The sequence below is a fragment of the Danio aesculapii genome, chromosome 10 (genome assembly GCF_903798145.1).
Source record: "Danio aesculapii chromosome 10, fDanAes4.1, whole genome shotgun sequence".
Lineage (NCBI taxonomy): Eukaryota > Metazoa > Chordata > Actinopteri > Cypriniformes > Danionidae > Danio > Danio aesculapii.
Genome location: NC_079444.1, coordinates 35,602,489 through 35,623,679, shown reverse-complemented (window position 1 = coordinate 35,623,679; position 21,191 = coordinate 35,602,489). Strand labels below are relative to the sequence as shown.

The 21,191-nt window shown below is 35.4% G+C and overlaps 1 protein-coding gene across 1 annotated transcript in view; it reads right to left on the bottom strand.

Moving 5' to 3' along the window:
- Positions 1-7,888: 7,888 nt before the first annotated feature.
- The window catches only part of LOC130235920 (reticulon-4 receptor-like 1), a 72,781-nt gene continuing 59,478 nt past the window's right edge, over positions 7,889-21,191 (bottom strand). Inside the window, exons 4-5 of the mRNA XM_056466456.1 lie at positions 12,742-13,193; positions 7,889-9,144 (exon numbers count right to left, since the gene is read on the bottom strand). Of these exons, the coding sequence (XP_056322431.1) occupies positions 8,257-9,144; positions 12,742-13,193 (1,340 nt within the window). The 3' untranslated portion in view covers positions 7,889-8,256. The remainder of the gene's footprint in view (positions 9,145-12,741; positions 13,194-21,191) is intronic.

Sequence of the window (21,191 nt, the reverse complement as noted above, 5' to 3'; positions counted from 1 at the left end):
GTTTGACACTTAAAGACTTTTTAAGAACCCATTAGCAATAGGACTGCACGATATTGGAAAAAGGCATTGAGTTTTTTTCTCTTTAATCTGACACCATTAAAGTTGGTATCATCGATAATTACAATGGAGTCAGATAAATAATAGATTTAAACATGCCATCCTTTAACTGCTTTCTGTTTCTAAATATTTGTTCAGAATAGCAGGGTAAGCTTCAAGCCTTACAATTATATATTATGATATGAATACAATTTCACCTTCAATATCTTTTTTGGAAAGAATTAATACTTTTAGATTGATTGGGATGATCCTGTAGGGCAGTGCATCTGCATAAATTTTAGGAAATTTTCTGTTTGTAGATTATTTGTTATATTTTAAGTAACCACATTTTATGTTTTTTTCTTTATTTTTTTAAAAGGAGTCTAACTGCATTAATATATACGGTAATTGAATAGTTAAATGTAAAATAATACTGCATAGTCTTTGTTGTATGAACAAGTCAATAAAATGTATTTTATCGCTGCTGGCTTGCTTGGCTTTGGGACTTGTGGAGCAGCACATCGATGGATTTGCTCTTCAGTGTTTGGACTTTCAGTATGGTGGAAATTAAACTACCTTGAACTAAACCGAACTTCAACTCTGAAAACTGGACTGACACAGTTTCAATTTACTAGAACTTCTATGTTAAGCTGCTTTGACACAATCTGCATTGTAAAAGCGCTACAGAAATAAAGATGAATTTAATATTAATATTAAAGTTAAAATGACATTATTTTTTATGCCTGAATGCTTTTATAGTCCTCATACAGTCACAGGGCTCAAAAAACAAGTTAACAAATAACTTACAGACTCAACATTGCAGATCCTGTGATGTGGCTATTGCGAATGATCACATTGCGATATCAATATGATATATTGTGCAGCGCTAATTAGCCTATATTGCTCCCCAATCACTTTTTTTTTCCCAGATCAACAACTGTCTTAGCCCAGCAACAGTTTGAACTGGCTTTACAGTCTGTCTGTTACAGAATTCCCCCCAGGGTTCAATAAAATATGTCTGTCAACCGAAAGATGTCCTGCAAATCCCTGAAGAAATTATGCTTGAAATATATAGTCGTTCAATTATCTCCACCTATGTGTGTGGGAGAGAGAAAATGTGAAATGTATGCAATTCAGAAAGTGCTGTATCTTGTCTCCAGAATTTAAATCGAGCATGTGAATTATTATGAAGTGTTTCTGCCGTGACTTAATTTAGTCCAGAAAATCAAAAGCTCTGTCTAGTCTGATCATTCCTCTGGTTAAACATCATCCCATTTCTACTTTAATCAGGCACTTTCAAAGCACAAGCCGAAAAACCGTAAGTGGTGAGACAACATTTCTCTTTAATGTTCTTTAGAAACAGAGTCTGGTGATGTTCATAACAGACAAAGTCATGAAAAAGGAAGAAAGATGAACGACAGACCAAGGGGGACAAGAAAGGTGGTCAGCAACGGTGCACTTGTATGTTCAAAATTGCAGTTTTGACAACACAATCTCACGGCAATTCGTAACTTTTTGAGTTAGTGGCTAATTCGTACGATCTAATTCGTACAATTTTGTACGATTTGCTCGTCCCCCAATGATGGTTGGGTTTAGGGGTGGGGTTAGGTGCCACGCCTCCTTTTTAAAACCGTACAATTTCGTATCACTGAACTCGTACAAATTAGCCTCTAAACTGACAAAACGTAAAATACTTACGTTTTCTTGTGAGATCAGGCTGGTTTTGACGACAAATGTACAAAGAAAGAGTACATGAATACAAAAGAACTTCCTGACAATGCCCAACACGTACAGGCTTTTGTTACGAATAAGTCTCAAACAAAGAAATGTCCACGATGGATGTTAGAATATTCTCAGTTCAAGAGTTTCTCATGGGGAATAACTCCACCTGTCCAGAAGAGGGCTCTGTGACTTTTTTTTCTCTTTATTTTTACCTCTCAGCTTTAGCATCCCAAATACGTGTGCATATGTGTGTGTGTTTGATGGCTCAACAGGGTTAGAGACGGTGAGTGACAGACATGTTTTACTATGGCTTGAAAAGATTAATCAGAATTGCAAGGATTATTACCTTAGAACTTGTGTTGGCTTTCTGGATGGAGTTGTTCAGTTTGTGCTTCTAAAACCTGATGTGTTGGTGTTGTGTGAATATTGACTCGTTCCCTTTGGAGTTTTTACACTGTAAAAATTATATAATCATGAAGTCATTGGATTATGTTTTTCATAACTTATTAAACTAAGTTAATCACACTTCTAACTTAATAAAGGGGTTTTAAAGGAATTGTTCACCCAAAAATAACTGTAAACGTTTTTTCACCCTTCACTCATATAAAGTTGGAGTTTCTTTCTTGTTGAACGTTAAAAGAAGATATTTTGAAGAATGCTGGTTGCTGGCATCCATTGAAGTCCATAGTATTTATTTATTTTTCTTACTACTGAAGTCAAATTGAGGTAAAGTTGGTTTTATGTTCGCACATTCGTTCAGTGACAGCTTGTGACATGTTCCCTATATTGTTTACCATGGTACTTTTGATTATTCGGTCTGAAATCACATGTAAGCAGGACTTAATTTGTGCCGGAACAAGGCACCGGCACCTCTGAAATCTGATCCGGCACCTCATTTTACCGATCCCCCTCCTCACATGCACACTCCCCCTCCCCGCTCTTCACTTTCTACTGTGACTCCCCCCACCCTCTCGCTCTTCATTTTCGTCCACAACCCCCGTCCCTCTGGTAACATGCCAGATCAGTTACCCCAATCTGTTCCGGGACTTCGCAATTTACAAATAAAGCACTGCATGTAAGTAAGACTTAAAAATAGAGCTGGGCGATAAAATTGGTATCGATATTTCATGACCGAACACCATTGTCAATATCGATTAAAAAAATTTATGAAAATTGGTTCGAAGTTTCGCTATTAAGTGCTATATTTATATTAAAATGTGGCTGCTGAGCACACGTTTCGGAAGGAATGCCAATAAGCTTGGGGTGCAAGTTTGTCATTTTTATTGGAGGTGCGTGACTTACACGACATACACATGGTGTTCAAGCGGCACCCACGTTATGAACGCCCATTTTCGAGTTACACCTAGTTAAAAAGCAGCTGAACTTTTCCGAATGCCACGAGTGCACCACAATTCATCTAAGTAGAACTGACCAATCTGCTTCACACTTTGTATGGAATTCACACATTTCAGTAATAACGACAGACTAATTACCTCAGACAAACACAGCGCATCCAAACACTGCAGCGCTTTTTACTTGTCACTTAAGGTCAGAATTACAACACACGTGAAAATGAGTGCCGTATAACAGCAGTGAGAATATTGTAAATAAAAAAGGATGCAAGGATGTCGCCTGAGAGGCTTTTTGGTTTCTTTTCTTGTGCATCCCAGTCACTATCTCCCCATCTGAAAGATTTTGTTTTTTGCATGGGGTTAATATAGTCATTTAACTTCACAATTTGCAATGTTGCAATGTCTATTTGAATAATGATGGCTGGTTCCTTTACTTGAAAGCTCAGATTTGATTATTGCGATCTGTTTTGTTTACAGAGTTTGAGGTTTACTGTATTATTATTATTGACACCTTACAGATGTTGAACTATCTTTACCTTTGCATACACTTTGTAACATTTATCAAGTTTAAGAGTCTCTTTAACACTGATGTTTATTTTATTTTGAGAAGAGATGAGATATTTTTGTTTTTGACTGTTAAACTTTTTGCCTTACTAATGTTGGTAAATTAAAATAAAGTGGTTAGTCCTAATATTCCTAAATGTATTGTTAAAACTACTCCATAATTATCGATATTGAGTGATATGAAACATGATATAGTGAGAGATTTTTTTTTTGCAGCCCTACTTAAAAACAACATTAGCACTATTTATTTGACTGTAAAGAAGCCTGTATTTTGACAGTCATTGGCTGCTAATGTAATTTCACTATTTAGACTTTGCGAAGAATATTTTTGTGAAATTATATTAAGGAGATCGTGCGGATGGGTGAATATAAAACCAACTTTACCTCAATGGAAGTCCATGGGTGCCAGCATTCTACAAAATATCTTCCTTTGTGTTTAACATATGAAAGAAACCAAGTTTAAATCCACATGGTGTGAACTAACCCTTTAATTCAGTTTAATGTAATTTGTTAAAATGACTTGATGTTAATTTGATTCAACTTAAGGCAGCCATGTATTTTCCTTTTAACAGTGTAATGGGTTTTTAGAAAGGTGTTTTTTTTTTTTTAACTTGGCAGTAAAATAATGCCTACGGTTGATATTTTTTGCATTTAAAGTTGCTGTGGCTACATGAAAACTATGAAACTGTTTGACCTGTTTAACATGCAAACTCTGCAGATGTTAGTCCATGTCTTGAGGCATTTTACAGTAATGTAGAAATCTAAGGATTTTGAATGGGGACCAATCAAAAGCTTGTATTTAAATGTCTGATAAGATTTACTTTACATCACAGCCAAGTAAAGCTGCACTTGATGGCTTATGTATATGGGTCAAAGATGAAAAGCGGTTTTTAACCAAGTATAAAACAGCTTAAATGTTGTTGTTTTTCCATACATTACAGTTTGTGCCATTTATATATTATTTTCTTAGCAAAAATAAATTATTTTTACCATAATTTAAAGAAAACACTCACTAAACTGCCATAGCAGTCATTTATTCTTTATACTAAACAAGTCTAGTCATATTTATAACAAAACATTATTTAAAGACATTAAAAGACTCAAATTAAGGATCACAGTTTAATCCTAAAAACAATTGTCATTGTTCTTCAAACCACTACATTTGACCCATTTTAGTTAGTTTAATTGAGAAATTCTGCTATGCTGATTATTTACAAATATTATTGAAGCATTAGCCTCTTTACTTTCATTTTAATATGCAATCTATGTACAAAAATGTTGAGTAAATTCAATGCAGACAGTCACTTGTCTTGTGTGTGACCAATTTAAAGCCACAGTAGTCGAAATAAAAAAGGCTATATATGGTAAGTTTAGTCTAACAGAAGATGTTTCAAACATCTTTATACCAAGCCCAGAATAAGACATATGGAGCAAAAATCAATGACAAAAATATTTAAATAAAAATCTTGTCGAATAGCTGTAACTGAGAAAAATACATTGGATTAACAACTGCTTGCATTTTAATGACTCGAATTTCCAGGATTTGTAATTTTAGGTCCTTAAGTTTAATACAGCTGTTTATTTAAGCTGTGAATGTTTCAGTTCAAAACACAATTTCATACTTAAATTCAATATTTCATGTTCAACTTCCAGATTTCACTTCCAAAATATTCAATTCTGTTTAACAATGCGAAGTATACTATTCAAAAGGGAACTTTCAGCTCATTTTGTTTGTCTTAAAATGCACTTCCATACATTCGGCAGTTCAAATTCAGATGCTCTACAACAGGGGTCTCAAACTCAAGTTGGCAGGGGGCCATATCAGTGACTGACAATTTATAGGAGGGCCGTTTTAACATTCAAGCGCAAGAAAAAAAGTGGAAATCTGATTTAATTTAGCCAGCAGTACAAATTTTACTAATGCACTTTTTTTTATACAAATCTTAATATGCATATTTGGAAAATCTATTAATGAGACCATTTAAATAAAATATTAGCCAAATGATCATATTTACACCACCAGCATAACGTGTAAGCTATGAAGAGGTATTTGTACAACAAAATACAGGTGGTATAAAACTGATGATAATCAAATGACCCTTGAATATTTACAAAAATAGAGCTTTGGTAAAAATAGAGCACTTACGGACATATTTCAATGTTTTAAATCAGCCTCAGAAATAAACCGCAAGTGTACTCTCGACTGCACACTGAGAGAAATCGAAAGTAACCCAAATATAAATATATATACATATATAGTACAGTATTTTAAATGTGCAGTCGGTGGGGGTCAAAACCACAAGTTTATATGTGATTCTAAATATAGTGATTCAAAAACATGTTTTGGCAGGCTGAATCTCGTTATATTTTTGATTTCAGTTACAGGCCGGAGACAAGAGGCTGGGGAACTGCAAATGGCCCATGGGCCGGCAGTTTGAGACCCATGCTCTACGAGGAGGCGAAAGATCACTGGATAACCTGTTGTGATCTGAAGAATGAGGTTTATGCGATCACCAGCTGGCTTTTTTTTTATATTAGGGCAAATATAAATGTCCAAAATTTACTCATTTTAGCCTTCTTATAATGTCCAAGGCATTGATATTATTATTAAATGCCAATTTTGTGCAGTTATTAGCCTTTTTCCTCACCTATTTTCTGGTTAAAAAATCTTAAATTGGTCCAACTCCACCTGCTGGTGAAAAAGCAACATGCAGTATATTGAATCTGCAATCTATTGCTTTAGCAGCAGCTCCCGGATGTAATGTCGAATTTTAACAGCTAAGCTTGAACTGCTGAATTTATGGAAGCAAATTTTTAGATTGAAATAAAATGAGCTAAATGTTGCCTTTTGAATGGTATACTTTGTATTGTTAAACAGAACTGAATATTTTGGAAGTGAAATCTGGAAGTTGAATATGAAATATTGAATTTAAGTATGAAATTGTGTTTTGAACTGAAATATTCACAGCTTAAATAAACATCGGTGTTAAATTTCAGGACCTAAAATTACAAATCCCGGCAATTCAAGTCATTAAAATGCAAGCAGTTGTTAATGTATTATTTTTTCAGTTAGTGCTATTCGTCAAGCTTTTTATTTCAATACTTTTGGCATTGATTTTGTTCCATAATGGCGGATCTTTGAAACACTACCAAATTTTACACTATTTTCTTTCCGTATAGTGTAAATATTAAATATGTTTTAGTCTCAAGCTGTACCAAACCAGTATGTATTTTGTCCTTTATTCGTAAATGTACATTTAATATTGGTTTATTTTTATTTTCTTTAAACATTTACATTTCTACTTTAGATTTTACAACATATTTTCACAGGATTTCCTAGTGCTGTACTGAGAAAAAAAAGATTTAGCTGCTGATGATGGATGATGTGTAGTTTGAAAGCTTGTAATTTATGTAGGTTCTAGCACAGCATCTGCTCTTTTCCTGATTTGTGCTATTTATAATGTCAAGAAAGCCTAAGCTTTTGAGATGTTTGTCCTCCTCCAGAGCAGCGCTTTACATAAAAAAAACAAAAAAAAAAAAAACGCTGTTCTAAAAACCCATAGGAACTTCCTCAGGGAACCAGCCTTGAGGGATGGTGACAGCTTTGTGAGACGTTTTATTTCCCCAAACTGTGCCACACGCTGTATAAATATGCTGTTGTTTTTTTCCCTTCAATGTTAGCACGTTATTGCAGCTGAATAACAGATAAAGCACAAGCTCCACTTGACCTTTTCATGTATTAATAACGTCTGCCTTCCGGTTTTTATGCAAAATACTATCTTAAGGGCACAATCAACGAATAACACCAACACACAAACCCAGAGCCATCCCGAATTCCTTCACAAACTCGCAGACTTTTTCTCTCACTGACCTTTAAAATTGAAATAGCAGCTTCAGAACAGAGCGCTAATTCACAGCATGTTTTGGTTTTGTAAGGAGTAGCATGCTAACCTTGTTAGCAGTGTAGGGGCTGTGTGAACTAGCTTTAATGTGCGAATATTGCAAATAATTCTTATATTTAAAAAAAAAAATAACACAATCTTTCTCTTGTGTGCTTTTGCTTTCACATTGTCAGGTGCTAAATGTGTTAACAACAACAACAACCTTCCCACAGAAACTGCTGAGATGCTAACATGTTAGCGCAGCAGACCTGTGTATAGTAAATGCTTAGTTTATGTATTTCCCTCACAATCATTCCCCCCTCCCGCCAGGACGCAGCCAGAGTTCAGGCTGAAGATCAGAACAGAGGTCTTTTCATGGTGGCAAGCTTGACCACGATGGGTTGCTAATAATTTTGTTACATGTAGCAAATGCTAATGGGTTTATTTTGTTATTCAACGTGCCCTGGAGCAACAGAAAACAGTGCTAATCAAGGATCTCTCGCTCACAAAACCCAATTTTCTTCGTATCTCCAGACCTGCAAGTCCTCTGTCCCTCAAAAGGGGCTCGTCGAAATATGCACACACACACGCACACACACAAACATTCACACACTGAAGTGTAGGAGCCAGAGTAGACAGAGGGCTGAGTTTAGTTTTTTTTTTCTTCCATAAAAACCATTTGTAGAGGCTCTTCTACAGGATCAGCGGAAAATCAGGGCAGTGAGACACACCAATAAGCAAAGAGGGCTGATGAAACCAGGAGCCAAGAGGGATGTGGCCCTGCTGTTTGCCCTCTGCACGCCACTAGGGGGCCCTACTGAAGTCCGTGGGATGCACTTGTTCTTTCGTCTTGGTTTTGTCGGGTCGTATTTGTCGTCTGATTCCTTGTTGCCCAAGTCCTTCAGGTTATACACCTCGTTTTGACCGTTACCTTTGCGACCACGATGCCTCGTGCAGTTTCTGTTGCGTCCCGACTTGGGCGGTCGAGGGATCAGTGATGGGGATGTTGGGTAGTATTGATCCTGATGCGGCAGATGAGGATGATGATGATGGCGGTTGTGTGATCGATGGTGATGATCTTTCTTCAGCGAAACCCCTACATCCCCCTGACTGCTGGATTTGCTCTGGTGGAGCGACTCTGATCCTGTACACGATGGCAGCTGTTCTTTTGAAAGCTGTTTTAGATCCTTCCCTACCAGCTCGGGTGGAGCTGTGCATATTAATGAGGAGGTGGAGCCACGGAAGCGCCGCAGCCAATCCCAGAGCGGCACAGCCTTGCAGTCGCACTCCCATGGGTTGTCGTTGAGGCGCAGGTACTCGAGCGCGGGTAGTTGCGACAGACTCTCCGCCGGCAGCTCCGGCAGCGAGTTGTTGAACAGGTAGAGCGTGGTCAGGCGCCGCAGGTCGTGGAAAGCCTGCTTGTGGACCCACTGGAGCCGGTTTTGATGGAGAAGCAAGCGATCCAGGGCTCCTAAGCCACGGAAAGTGTTCTGGTGGAGGCTCCACAGCCGATTTCCGTGCAGAAATAGATGGCTCAGATTCAGCAGATCAATGAACATGTCATCCTCGAGAAATTCCAGCTGGTTGCTCTGAAAATGCAAGATGAACACTGAGTTAGTTAGCAGGTGTGGAAAAAGCAAGTCTTCTTTAGTCTTTTGCTGAAATGTCATTTTTAAGGGGTACAACAGTGGTTTGATATTCAATTTTCAACATTTATTTTAAATGCATATAGAAAGCATCCGAACGGGCTCCTTGATGTGAAAATGACTAAAAAGGAAAGTCCTGTAATTGAATTTTGGCCTGTTTTTGTTATGACACCAATGTTAGATTTCAATTTTGACATCAAGGTAGTTTACATGCATCGTAGAAATACAAAATCCAGTGTAAAACCTTAATGTCTATTTAACATCCACACACTTATGGCCTTTTGACCACCAAAATGACATAAGAAACAGACCAAAATACAATTACAGCACTTTTGGACAATTTGATGTCAATTTTGACATCAGGGTAGTTTACATGCATCGTAGGTAGGGATGTGCGATTTTGGGAAAAATATCTAATTACGATTTTTTTATTTATTTTATTTATTTTTTTCGATTTGATTTGTTCGGTGTTTGTGACTTTGAGACCAAGATATTCCCATATTACTGACGTGCTGTTTTTCTTGGATTATTAATTAGTCTGTTTCTTCTGTCTGCTTCTAAAGCGGCAGACGCCATCATCCCAATCGATTGCGCTTTCCTGTTTGTTTGTTTTTTTTTGTGGGCGTTCTGCATAGTTCAGATTTTCAGTGCAATTCTGATTGGGCAGAACGAAAGTGTGCTCACTCAATTGGCTAGTAAGTCTGTCACTCACAGACAGTCACACTTTTGCTCTGTGTGGGGGAAGTTAAATAATATATATTTCATATCACAGACTCTTGCGATTTTAGTTAATTGCAACGTTTCAAATAACGATTGCAATTCGGTTTCGATTAATCGCACAGCCCTAATTGTAGGAATACACAAGTGTAAATTTGTCTGTAGTTGAAGCTTTCAGATATATTGAACATTTTCTTAAGCTATAAAACGTGTTGTGTCTACTTTGATGGTCAGAAGTGCATCAACGTCTGGATGTCAAATGGACATCAAGGTTTTGACATCAAATCAATTTGTTTTTTTGACGTCATGCTTGATGTCACTTTGTTATTTTGACATCATGGTGCCCACTGGAGTATCAAAATGCAAGTGTCTAAGTTACTTTCTCAAAGAATGTCTGTGAAACAATTCAACCCATATTTGTGACATTTTATTTAAGTTTTATGGTCATTCAGTGCAACACAATTATTATTGTAAAAATCAAATGACACCATGTGCTATTCTGATCTGTACTTATTAAAAGTGTTCATACTAATTGTTATTATTTTAAATAAACACAATAATGCTCCGGCTTCCCCCGCAGTCCAAAGACATGCGGCACATGTGAATTGAATAAACCAAAATGGCCATAGTGTATGTGTGAATGTGTGTATGGATGTTGTCCAGTACTAGGTTCCAGCTGGATGGGCATCCGCTATGTAAAACATTTGTTGAAATAGTTGGCAGTTCATTCTGCTGTGGCAACCCCTGATAAATAAGGGGACTAAGCTGAAGAAAAATGAATGAATGAATGAATTAACATGATAATAATAATAATTTTGGCATATAAACTGGCATATTTCATGTTATTTAATAGGTTTCTTAATTGTCAGTCGATTTTTTTTTTTTTTTCTGTCTTTTCTGTTTTTGTCTCCTATTTTTTTACTTTTTTTTTAAATTAAGCTTTTAAGCTTTTTTTGTGTTGTGTGTTTTTGTTGAGATACAGTATGTGCAATTTTACTTAAGTAATGATAAAATGCAAAAAAAAATTATAAAAAAACTGAGAAAACGCAATATTTGCAATATTTCACAGTTCTATTAATTGTCATATTTTCATCTGTATGATTGAAATATTTTCTCATTTATAATGTTTTTTTGTACTGTGTGCAAAATAAGATGAGATTAGATTTTGCTGAAGAGATTAAAACTGAAAAACATCTTGAGGAAAGCACCAAATCAAATCATGCAATTTTTTTAAAGGCAGTTCAAAGATGACTCACGAAATTGGCAGACCATGTTAGATATATTAGATTTTTCCCTTTCTATTTCTATTTCTGTTCTTTGTGCCTTCAAAACATTGCGTTCTCAGATTTATCTTCAGTACACTGTACACTATTTATGATGTATGTGTGAATTCCTAACCCCTTTGTATTTATATTACTAATAATAATAATGGCAAGTGTGCTGAAGGTGTGACTGTTAATAATATTATGTATGCTTTTTTAGTAAAATCTTCATTAGAATAGCCGTTCACATATAAATGCCAAACCTCCTCAAAGACCAGAAACTTTTATCCTTAAAGATAAATCAGATTCTGTGATCTTCTGTAATGGTCTTTGCACCTGAAGAGTCTGTTATTTTTTTGACATTTTCATTAGAGCGAAATATTGTCTCCGGTCATCGTTTTAGTGCAGCATTTTTTGCTGCCAAGGCTGATATTGAACATTTTGAGCAGATCTTATCTAGATTTATTTGGCATGTCAGATGATTCGCAAGCAACAGTTTGAACTGGGAATGCTGCCATTTAAAAATAAATAAATAAATAAATAAAAATAGTATATCCATTTAAGATGGCAGTTCTGCTTTTTTAAAAACTGTATCATATCTGGTCAGATTTCCTAAAGTGACAGCAGAACTGTGTCAAGTCAAGCATCTTATAAATGAAGTGCATAAATATGATACATTTACATTAGAGTGTCAGACCTAGCAGAACAGACACATTAAAATCACTGGAAACTAATGTACCCCCCACACGGCTGGACAAAAGGTTGTACATTTTATTGTCTGATTTCTGTTGAACGGAAATAAGATTTTTGCACACATTTGTAAACATAACAGTTTTAATAACTTAAGATTTAATTCTTTAATCTTTGCCATGATGACAGTAAATAATATTTGACTAGATATTTTTCAAGATACTATTATTCAGCTTAAAGTGACATTTAAAGGCTTAACTAGGTATTAGGTAAATTAGGCAGTTTAGGGTAATTAGGCAAGTTATTGTGTAGTGATGGTTTGTTCTGTAGACAATTAAAAAAGCTACCAAGCTGACTTAATCTCAGAGCTTGTGATATGCGTCGTTGCGATGTGTGGTTCCATTTTTTGAGAGGTGCGCGTCAGCCACAGTGAGGGCTTTTTGCGACCGCGTGAAGGCTGCGACGGAGCATATGCGTGCGCTTGATATGGAAGTATAAGTCAGCCTTTACAAGATGTTCATGACAGTCGCAGCCTTTTAGCAGTAGCAATTTAATTTGGATTTATTATGCAGCCCTAGTTTTGGACATCTAAAATTATTATATCATTTAAATGTGGACTTTCATCATTTATCACTTGTACATGAGGTTTTTGTTGCTTAACACTTGTTTGCAAAATCCAGTAGTCAACATTCGAATTTGGATCAACATTTCATAAAAGTTGTCCTAAAACTTTTGAACTATTGAACAACACCTATTCATGTCATGGGACAATTATTATAATTTTATTTAATCCACTTCATATGTTGACTACTGTATTAGTTTTTTCAAGAATGTAAATGTGACTGAATATGACTTTGAATATGGCTCCTACCTGTAAGTAGAGGTACTGCAGGTTGTGCAGTCCCTCAAACAAGCCAGCAGGTAGAGTGATCAGGCCACAGTGGTAGAGGTGCAGAGCATGCAGTCGCGTCAGGCCCTGGAAAGTGTCTGAAGCCAAAGAGCGCAGGTGTTTGTTGTCCCCCAGATCCAGCTCCTCCAGGCGGGTGAAGCCCATGAAGGTGGAAGGCTGGATGTAGGAGATGTTGTTGGAGTAGAGCCAGAGCATGACGGTGGTCGGGCTGAAGTGGCCCTGCAGCAGCCGCTGGATCTTGTTGTTCTGCAGAAACACGCGCTCACTCTGGGCCGGGATTCCCTCAGGAACCACCTGAAAGTTGTGAGCCTGGCAGCTGACGGTGCTGGGAGAGTCGTAGCAGATACAGTGACGCGGACAGGCCTGGGTCAACTCTAAACCACACAACACCAGGAGAAACTCCAGACCACAGCCTGCAGAAAAAAAAAAACACAAAAGGAGAATTGATGAGTTAAGGAGATCAGTTTGACTGGTTAGTCATGTCCTAACTTATCCTAAAGCTTGTCCTTGTTGGTCAAAATTAGACCTGTATGCCGATATGCGATCATTTAAATTTTTTTAATATATATATATATATATATATAATCTCGAAAGAGAGAGAGAGAGACTGTTTTAATATAATATGCAATATACAATAAAGTGACAAACCAGCATCTTTAGGTCATGTGATAGTGACAAATGACGCATGTAGTAATTCTGATACTACTCTTATTCATACTATATACGATGTCTAACAGTTGTGAAGTAAATTCAACCTACGCTAATGGTACATGATTTATAGGATGCAGCTTATTTAAACCAATTGTCTGAATGTGGTCAAATGATTCTTTGAAAAGGTCTGAGGTAAAAGAATGACACATTAATTAATGAGAACTTTTATAAGGCACATTTGATTGATCAAAAGTGACGATAATAATGTTGCAAAATATTTGTGTTTTAAATAAATGCTATTTTTGGCAACATTCTGTTCAAATCATGGGAAAAATAATCCATTTCCACAAATATATTAAGCAGCAAATCAGCATGTTATAATGATTTATTATGATATATATTGATGTTCTCTGACACTGGAGATTGAAGTAAGAGCGCTCAAAATCAGTGTTGACGTCATAGAGATGCTTTTTTGTGTATTTCTGTTCAAATGAAACTTTGACCAATATTGAGATCAATCATTCTTTGACCAAAATCTTTGACCATTTGATTGAATGATATAAAACAGCATACAGTGCTCAACAAAAAGGGGTGTGCTCATTTGTGAATATGGATATTTGTTTTTATTTCCCCATTTCTCAGTGAATATAGCTAATATATTTTGGTGCATTGGAACAAAACAAATTGATTTAACCAATGTATTTATTAAAATAATATTTTAGTCACTGAACATCTTTAGAAATTGAAAGATAATGCATTTAAATTCATGCAAACTTTTGGAAAAATATTACAACCTTAAAAATTTCAACAATTTTATAATAATTTTTTTTTTTTCTTGAATTTTGCTCCTTTTAAATTTTTTTATTATAATTTTTCTCTAACAAATACATTTGACTGTAACTTTGGACCATTATCATAAGTTATGCCATTAGAATAGGTCCAGATTTGGCTTCAGTACTGACTAATCTAATGTATATGCACAAATGTAAGCTTCCTATAGCAAATATTAATCTAAATGAGAGATTTGTGAGGGGTGTAATCATTTATGTTGAGCATTGTAAACTGCAACCCCTAGTCCACATGTATTACTATACACTGTATGATGCATAGCAGCAGTACAAACGTAAAAAAATAGTGATAATTATATTAATACAATTCCTGTGTGCATCTATAGCCATCTCTGAATACATCGACCCATGAGCCTGTACATTAACAGCAGAAAATCAATGCTAAAGGTTACAGAACAAAAATAAACTCATGTGCAGGAGCATTTCAGTGAGCTTATGTGTGCATGAAAAACATTCATGTCTGAGGAAGAAAGAGCTACTGAGAGAGAAAAAAAAAGAAGCGATGATAAAACCATGAGGATGAGGTTGCGGTGAAGGGCGCTGTTGTATAAGTGAACGTTAGTGGCTCGGCATTGATTCGCCTCTTTGATGTGGAATTGAAATGGGAATGAGAGCGAGAGGTTTTGGAGGTGCACCGCAGCGGGAAGAGTTTTTCGAGGAAGAGATGCAACGTGTGAGTCATTTCAGATGCACAAGAACTAAAAGGATGAGCTCGCGGAGAGAGACGGACAGAGATTGATATTGACAGAGACAGTAAAGTTCGGCGCAGAGCTGAGTGATGTGCTGTAATACAGGCTGTTCTGACACTGATATGAAACATTAGCATTCTCAGACGCAAGAGAGCGTGACAGGAGACTCTTGCTTAGTGTTAAAAGGGACGGTTCACCCGAAAATGGAAATCCTCTCAGCGTTTACTCATCGTCATGTTGTTCCAAATCTATGACTTACATTTTTTTTGTGGAACAAGAAAGGAGTTGAACACTCAACATAAAATAAAGGAATAATGATGCTTTTAGGCCTTGGAACGGCATAAAATCAACATAAAATTGGTTGTGATTGGTTTTATTTTTTATTTTGCACTGTAATTCAATAATTTTGAAGGCAAACATTGAAATGACTTGTATTTTTCTGTTAAAATGAATCTGAAAAAAAAAACATCATATAGACCAATATTGAGATTGACATCTTTGTGATTAAATAGATGGATGGATTGATGGACCCTTTTTTATTTTACAAGACGGTTATAACAGTCATCATAATCTTAAATCCTTGAAAGTTTTTAATATTTTGATAAAAACGTATGAACATTTATATGCATTTATCAATGTATTATATTGCCTTTGTGTCAAATTACAAAAAACAAAAGACCACTTATGCGAGGTGTTTGTAATGCAGCGTCTATGAGCGTCTGAGAGTAAAGTTGATGTTATTCTCTTCTCTGGCAGCCGTTATCAGTCTCACCGAATTTTTTCCTTTTTCTGAAAGTCCTGATAACACCATCGAGGAGTTTTTCTTGTATTATTTCGGCTAACAGGATTGTAAAAAAATTTTTTGTATACACAGATTCGTAGTTTACCCAACTACAATGCCTTCTGCTACTGAGAAACTCAGAAATGTAAAAAAAGGCAGTGGTGGAAACAGTACTGAAAAATCATACTCAAGCAAAAGTACCATTACTTTTCTAAAAATGTAGTGCAAGTAAAGTAAAAGTATCTGTTGTAAATGTTACTCAAAGTAAAAAGTACTCAGAGTAAAAAGACCTTTTTAAAAGTACTCAAGAGTAGTGAGGATTACACTGTTAAAAGCTGATGCATTTACATGTAATTTGTGCATGTGTGCAAACGTAACATTCTGTAGTGCATCTAGTTCTTGCCCAGCACACTGTAAAACCCAACAGTCAACTTTACCAATTGAAATTAGTGTAGTTCACTCCAAATTTACTGAAAGTTAAATCTACTCACTTGAAAAGAGTTTTGAACTCTGTGTTGAAGGTAATGAGTTAATTAAATACCTCATTACTACAACTTAAATGGAGTAAGTTCACAGTAGTCATTTAGTTTAGTTTTTTTAACTGAAATGGTTTGTAGCAATCGGTTTCCTCCAACGGTTTGAGTTGCCTTAACTTATTAGGTTTAACATTACTCAGCTGGTTTGAGTTCTCTTCATTTATTTGGTTTTACTGTGCTCTAATTGCTTCATTTACTCAAATGGATTAAGTTCACAGAACTTATTAGGATTAGTTTTTGAACTTAAATGGTTAGTTGCAATCAGTTTCCTTAAATAGTTTGAGCATCCTTAACTTTTTGGGTTTTACAGTGCAGGCACACAATGTCATAAGACGTTAATATTAGGTTAGATTTAGATTGTGATGTCAGGTGACCAAAATTCAATGTTTAGCCAGTATCTAAGGACAATGTTATTTTGATGTCCTATAATGACGTTGATATTTGGTTGATTTTAGGTTGTTATAAAGTGACCAAAATCCAACGCCGAGCCAATATCATAAACCAACATCATATTGATGTCAAATACTGACGTTTATTCGACAGGTATGGCAACCAAAATCCAACATCTGATTGACGTCATAGTGGTGACATCCACACAATGTCAAGCTGTAACATCATTAGATGTAGATATTTGGTGTAGGTTGGACATTGATGTTAATCTGACATTGAGCTCATACGTCAATCCGATTTTCATTCCAAACAAAATGCAAAACAAAATGTTCCCAGATGTAAGGCTACAACGTCGATCTGAAGTCATGTTGAGGTCTTGTGCCTGCTGGATGTTTAAGGCCTTTTCAGTCATCATACAGTAAACAGCCATCATCTTCTCATCAGTGACATGCATCTAAACATTCTCTGGGTCAATGCATGGACATCTTCTTGGACACGTTTAGTGCTTCCTAACAGTTTGTTACAATTATAAATTGCCCATGTCTTGAGGTAGTTCACTATGGTGTGATTTACCTTCTATGTGCGATTTGATTGGACAGGAATCACAGGACAGATTTTTCTAATCCTCCATTATACTGCAATTGGGTTTTTTCCAGCTGTGGCGGCAGGCCCTTTACACAGATCTACTTATGACTTTATTTTAATGACAAATGTCGTGAGCGCAGTATTACAAGTCAAGATCGCATTTATGTAGTACGAGCATGTGAATCTCTTCGCTTGCGTGCCGATTTCCTCTATTTGCCCTCCAATATACGCTTCTCAAGCGCAGATTTTCTCATGCGCTCTCAAATAAACGCTGCCTAAGTCCGATTTAGTGCATTTATGTAACAAGCATGTCTTCAACATTTATTAGATTTGCTAGGAATATTTATAATTGTCTCCAATATACCTACAGAGCGGCATTAATGCATCCTGAAGTGAAACGGCTATAAACTCCAGCAAGATAAAGTCATTGTATGCAAAGCCATAGACCTTTATCTATGAAGCATAATTGTGAAAACTGTGTTCATCTTAACTGAAAGTTACGTTGTGTTTGCTAGCCTCACGCAACCCGCACCTGTCAAGTCAGTCAGTCATCATGTCACATTAAAGGGTTAAACAAATAACGCACAGCATTACTACGGTTACAGAAAAGTTTGCACTGTTATAATTCACTTATTTTATAAAATGTTTTCGTCCAATAATTACCTGCTATTAAAAAAAAACATAAAAAAACACTGAATGTTTTGAATGAGAAGCTGTAATGTAGCCGTGGCAGGATGAATTTAGGTGTGGCACCCCACCATGGAAGAATGAATGTAGCGGAAACCTTGCACTGTATGATGGATAGCAACAGTACAAATGTAAAAAATAATAATAAAAAAAAACAAGAAAGGAGTTGAACACTGAACATAAAATGAAGGAATAATGAAGCTTTTAGGCTTTGGAACTTGCTGTAAAATCATCATAAAATTGGTTGATGTCATTTTTTTTATTACTATTATTCAGTTATTCTGAAACCAAACATAGAAATGTCTAATTGTATTTCTCTGTTAAAATGAATCTTTAAAAAACACTTGGACCAATAATGAGACTGACGTCAAACTTTGTGATTTATTGTACACTGTATGATACATAACAACAGTACGAACAAAACAATAATGATGATTTTAGAGGCTTTGGAACATGCTGTATCAAATCATCACAAAGTTGGTTGATGTGACTTTTTTGCACTAATTTAGGTATTCTGACGGCAACCATAGAAATGACTTGTATTTTTTAATTATAATGACTCTTAAAAAAACAAACAAACACTTGAACCAATATTTAGATTACGATTTAATCAAGTAATATAATCAAAAATCAAAATTCAGATTAAATCATTGATTGGATGGATAGATAGATAGATGGATGGTTGGATGGATTTATTTGACTGACTGACTGAAACAAGAAAGGAGTTCTGAACATAAAATGGAGGAATAATGATGCTTTTAGGCCTTGGGACTTGCTTTGGTTGATGTCATTTTTGCACTATAATTCAGTTATTCTGAAGTCAAACAGAAATGATAGAGGTATATTTTTTTGTTAAAATAAATCTTAAAAAAACGCTTGGACCCATATTAAGATTGACATCAATCTTTGATTTTATTGACTGATTTGATTAGATGGATGGATAGATGGATTAATTGATTGATTTGATTGAATGATATATATATATATATATATATATATATATATATATATATATATATATATATATATATATATATATATATATATATATATATATATATATATATATATATATATATATATATATATATATATATATATATTAGTATAAAAACATATATGGCAAGCCCTAGTCCACATATAGTACTATACACTGAATGATGCATAACAAAAGTACAAATGTTAAAGAAAAAAATACAAGAAAGGAGTTGAATGTAAAATTAAGAAATAATGAAGCTTTGAAACATGCCAGAATTTCTAATTAAAATTGATTGATTTTTCTTTTCACTATAATTCAGTTATTCTGAAACCAAACAAACTTGATGTTATAAGATCAATATCGAAATGAGTGTAATTCACAAAATCATTATTATTCAGATCCTATGAATGACAAGTCATTGTGCATCATTAATTATCAATATCAATATATCCAGTAAAAACAGCACAAAGGTGGGTAAGGTAAGGCTTGTAGGTAAGGAAGGCTTGGCCCATAGGACTCATTCTAGAGTTATGGATACATTTCAGACATTTTTCATTCATTTCCCTTGGTGTAAAGATCTGCAACAAATTTATAATTTACAGTACAATGAATCCATTATTAATATAAAACAATGGCAGTGTTTTAATGTGATGAGCAACCTTTTATTGTTACTAACTGTTGTTCAACTTATTGTTAAGCTTTTTGAAACAACAGTAACAGAGTTGACATTTCCCTCCATTTTATCATCCGCTATAGGTATAGCCTAAAACTTTTAAACAAATTAATGACAACAAGACATGCCTCAAAAAATCACAAAATGTACCCTCAATTCTAGAATCATCCGTATGTATGTTTGCGTGTGTTTGATGCAAGTGACCAAATTTGTAGATCTGTAGCTTTGAATACTTCATATACAGAAATATGATTTTATTTATTTATTTATTCAGTGTAACTCAGGTCTTCCAAAGCCAAACAAATCCTAAATCAAAAGATTAAATTGAATACATCATTTTGTTCATTAGTGATTGTGTAATTATTTAAGGAGCTTTGAAACCATATAATCCGTAGCGACCTATTTTTATTACGTATTTCACTCTTGTGTTTTTTTTTATTATTATTATTGTTATTATTATTTTCTAGCTTGAAAGCCTCGGGCAACTTTTACTGTAATCACAGAGCAACCATCTTAATTTTTCTTGTCCTTTTGTGTTCAACAGAAGAAAGCAAACTGTGCCATTCATCCAGCTGAACTATTCTTCCAAACTTGTTAAGTAATGTCGTCGGGTCATTGCGTTCCAAATACATGTGTTTGTACACGTGCCAACATATGTGATTGTGTTTATTTTAAGATTACACTGATCTCCTCTGTTTACGCACACTTGACGGATGACCTTTTCCAGCGAGGCTTTGTTTCAATCAGCACCCGATGCCTAATACAGCATGAAATCGCAAACGGCCTCGGATGACATGTGTAATCCTTGGCGTTTAAATGTTTGCATTTGCGTCTGGCGCCAGGACTTTTTTTTTTTTCCTTCTCCCAAACATTCACTCTGCTTTTATCTTTATTACAGCAGTACAACAGTGTCAACAAAATTACGCTCTCTCTGGCTGGCGAAATGAAGTGTATTCTTTTGAAAATGAATGCTGAATGCGCAGCTCAACTGCTGGCGGTGTGAATTGAATTTGTCTGATAGGATTTTTCTTTATTTGATTATGAAAATGGACTGAAGTCAAACCAGCGGGTATTACCATGCTGTATTGCACCTGAATAACTCTTCTAGACAGTGTGTCTCTTTATCTCCTTCATTCTCATTCTATCGGTTCTTAGCCTCAAACACACACACACACACACACTCACACACTCAACCTAATGCACAAAAAGGGCCGGCAAGCATGAATATGGTCGATTTAGTAGTGTTAGATTACTAACGCTTAAATAAAAGGTCAAAGCACATCTTCTTTTTTCCCCCCTGAAGCTGCACTTGCAAATGAAAATGTATTTGAGTATCAGTTCTGCAGGTTATGGAAAGGTTAAACAGGCCTGATTAAGGACCGTCTGACATCATAGCACCTACCGGCGAGGACTAGCATCCATTAACTGTCTGGAAGATTTTCGAACAATTTTAATTTAACCTTCTGGGCAAAGATCATTATTTTACAACTAAATGAAAACTCCAGATTGGATTGATTTGGCTGAGAGCTGCTAGTTTAAAGCGTTTCGTGATGGATATGTAGTTGAAACCATTCTGAAGGAAATGTTATTTT